Source organism: Sinocyclocheilus grahami, unplaced genomic scaffold (genome assembly GCF_001515645.1).
Source record: "Sinocyclocheilus grahami isolate Dianchi unplaced genomic scaffold, SAMN03320097.WGS_v1.1 scaffold1046.1, whole genome shotgun sequence".
NCBI classification, from domain to species: Eukaryota; Metazoa; Chordata; class Actinopteri; order Cypriniformes; family Cyprinidae; genus Sinocyclocheilus; species Sinocyclocheilus grahami.
Window position 1 is genome coordinate 15262 of NW_015506225.1, and position 3842 is coordinate 19103.

General features: G+C 38.5%; 1 protein-coding gene across 1 annotated transcript in view; it reads right to left on the reverse strand.

The window, feature by feature from the left end:
• LOC107566100 (E3 ubiquitin-protein ligase TRIM17-like) overlaps window positions 1-1573 on the reverse strand; it is a 5565-nt gene extending 3992 nt beyond the window's left edge. The window contains exon 1 of the mRNA XM_016251472.1: window positions 1169-1573. Coding sequence (XP_016106958.1) covers window positions 1169-1564 — 396 coding nt within the window. The 5' untranslated portion in view covers window positions 1565-1573. The remainder of the gene's footprint in view (window positions 1-1168) is intronic.
• Window positions 1574-3842: the final 2269 nt, after the last annotated feature.

Sequence of the window (3842 nt, forward strand, 5' to 3'; positions counted from 1 at the left end):
GTGCGCATGCGCAGTAAACCCTGATAGGACAATCTGACGGGTAGGATAAAATGTCAGGACACCTGTTCTTTTTGCTGAGCTGATCCAGATCCCTAAAAAGAGCCGAAATTCCCATCACTACCAGGAACTGAGTTTGACACCCCTGATATATGCGGTGTGTGCCGCACAAGTCTTGAAAAGTGAAGCCACTGTTTAGATCGCCCCCAGGTGGCTGATCCCAGTATAGGTCATACACCCCGGCCTCTCCATGTAATCTAATGGGACCAGTGTTGCCAATTTAGCGACTTTTCAGACCCCCTGAAAATTAAAACTTTTTTTCCAAAAAAGCGACTAGCGACAATTCTAGCGACTTCTTGGACAAACCTTAGGGAGTCTCTGTGATCGCTGGTACTGACGCAACGGTGCGAGGTTAGCGCGCACACACCTCTCTCGCTGCGTCTGCTCTGTTTAGCGAGCGGCTGAGAGGAGCAGTTAAAATAGATATTATGTTGCTTCTCTAATTTTACATGCAAATATAGCCGAAATCACAGCACAGGAATTGTCTGTGTCTTGTCTTTTCTTATGTGCGTTTCAATTCTTCAGACGATGGATTTTTGTGCAGATTAACTTCTTGGAAGGGAGAGCTGGTTGTGTAGTCTTAAAGGGACACATTTCAGTCACTATTTCATATTTATTCTGTTGTCTGACAACAGAAACAGTAATATATATAAATGAAAACAGTTTTATTGAGAATTTGGCTGCATTAAAAAAGAGTATGTGAGCACAGAGAGACAAACAAATGTAAAAGGCAACAGAGGCGCTGACTTCATGAATATGCTAATTAGTGTATGACGTCATCTGGCGACATTTAGCGACTTTTCAAACTGGCTTTAGCTACTTTCTATTGAAAGAAGTCGGCAACACTGAATGGGACGTAAGACTAGATAAATAATAAAATCTCTCTTAAAATATAATGGAACGCGGCAAAATCAGTGCAATACATCCGCGCCCTATCGGGACATTGGCGGCTTCGCTATTCTTCAATGGAAGAGAGTGAAGGTGCGTCGTCCATCTTTTTTTACAGTCTACGGACTAAACACAACCAGTTCTGATCACTGCAGCCCTGATCAATCAAATCAACTAAATAGGCTTTTCAACAGCATGAAGTTGAAAAACTGATTTGTCTTACCTTATAAGATGAAACCGCTTCACCGATGGGTCTGAACTTATGATTGTCGTGTTTTTGTGAATTAACACACACTAAACACACCGGCTGTTTGTCCTCCAGACAGAAGAGCTTGAGTTTCTCTCTGTGTAAACTGCAGATCTCCTCAGACTCTGATGAACGCCTCTCATTTCTCTCCTTCAGGAACGACTCGCACAAGTTTTTTAACACTAGATTAACTGGAGGATTGTCTTTTGAGGATCTTCTCCTGCAGACGGGACACTCCTGAGTTTTCTTGGTTGTCCAGAACTGCTGAAGACACTCTTTACAGACACTGTGACTGCATGACAGAAAAACAGGAGTCTTGAAGATCTCACAGCACACGGGACAGATATAATCATCTTCAGACTGTGAAGCCATTGTTTTCTCTTTGAGCTCCAACAATCGAACCTTTAGTTTCACTTTCTGGACGAAGTCCGTTTGAAAAATGAATCACAAAGATCGTCGATCTGTCAGTTCAGAAATAAACTTCACAAAATTCCTTTTTGAAAGTGTTTCTCTGCGTTCTTCGATGATGAATCTTTATTGCTTGTGTCAGTAGAGAAGTGAGTCAGTAAGACAGAAAGGAGAAATAACACATCAGTCTCTTCCTGGTAAGAGCTGTAAGAGGAGGAGTTTATGATCACTTGAAGAACAGCATCAGGATTGCTTCTACACACTGAACGATTTCAGCAAGATCATTACAAATCACAAGGTGCGACATGGAGGAAGCCACGTTCGCTGCAGTCTCGCACAAGAAGATAACTTTTCAAAGTTCATTATGAGCACCTGCTAAGTAAAATACTAAAAATGTAAATGCACATAGATGTTTATCAGAAATATTTAATCAAAAATGACCCCATACGTCCTCATCTCTTGGTAAATAATCAATTGTTATTTGCTATTATCACAACCCACACAACAGATAGAAAGCACTGTGTGACTTCACATGAAATCTATGAATGTGCAATTACAGTATATGCAGCAGCATAGTCCTGAGGCACGACATTTTGTTCCCTTGTATGTCTCCGTATGTTGCGGAATGACAATAAAGCCCACTTGAACTGGCAGACTCTGAAACAACCGTGTTTAGACATTATCAGATGAGTTGAACACACAAAACACGCACAAGATAAGCCTACATATGTCTAATGAACAAACACACCAAGTCAGAAGCAGAGAAACAATCTTAAGAGAGTGAGTTCATTTTGACCTTTATGTCAATAATAATACCCTATTAATTGGAAGACAAACAAAATATGCATATGGAATGTGTTCATAAGCTTCCCTATAAGAAACAATTTCTAACTTCGATGTGATAATTTGAAAAGTATAGATATTCGGTACAACAGGGAAGAACTGCAGAATATAATGTCATACAGATATTTTTAATATTATAAAAAAAATGTCCATCAATGGTGGCAATCGGTAGGCTAATTTCTAATGAAGAGACCAATTTATATAACAGATTTTGATTCATATGTAAACATTGTGAGGTAGCTAGTTATAATGGTAATTAAACAAAGTGTTGCTCACTCAGTGTATTTTTGATTTTACAGCTCAGTAATTTTGGTGCAGTAGCACGAGATAGCTTGATTTAAAACTTTGAATTGAATAAAAAATGACAAGGAGGCTAAGCAGTTAATAATAAAATAAGAACAAATAAAGAAATTACTAATGATAGCACAGATAAAAAATAAGGATAGGCCTACAAATGAAATAAATTGATTTTTAGTTTTTCAGGTAGGTCTAACACACAGTAGGGCTATTGAGATATTTTTTTTTTTTACCAATTATCCAAATAATGTTTAATCCTAGAAAGCTATTATTATCAGAGGACACGTGAGCATAACATAACGGTTAGCAGATCAATGAATGAGAGGGCAGTGTTACCAGAGATGCTCATATACCACACTGTGTTACAGCACAGCAGGGCTACTGCAGACAGAAACAATACTGTACTACATCCATGTTTTCCTGTCGGCTCAATTTCTGAGTGGACTTTGCTGTTCCGAAGAGCATGAACGGTATATGAGTGGAGCACTCACATGGGCCGTGAGCGACTGAGCGGAGCACACACACGCATAGAGCGGGATAATACACAGAGTGTCACACCGCGTGAAAGTGAAACCTGAGCGGTGAACTCATTTTCGGCAGCCGAAATTGCAGTGCATCTCTAATTATTGGCGACATCAGAAATGGATATTATATAATAGATGCTTTTTTGAACATTTTAGCAATTTAAAAATATTAAAAAATATTGTTTTTTACACGGCACCCCTGCTCTCGACAGACGGCACCCCGGTTGGGAAACACTGTTCTAGATCATAAGATGTGACGGTGCCTTAAAGGCCTGTCTGAAACAAGTTCTCTTAAGAGAAAACTTCATACAAAAGCTATGCCTGTGAAGTCATTGAGTGTTTAAATGCTCAATAATATGCTGATAAAATTAGCATATTCTAAATGATTTTATGTAATTATATTGCACTACAATTATTACAAATTAATTTACTTAATATTTCAATTATTTAATAACCATTTATAAATAACATGGCACTTAAGGCCATACTATATTGTAAATAAAATGTGAGCACATAGCCTCTAAATATTGTGAGCTATACCCCCAAACTACATGTGATGAAGTCTGTTGTTCTGTCTT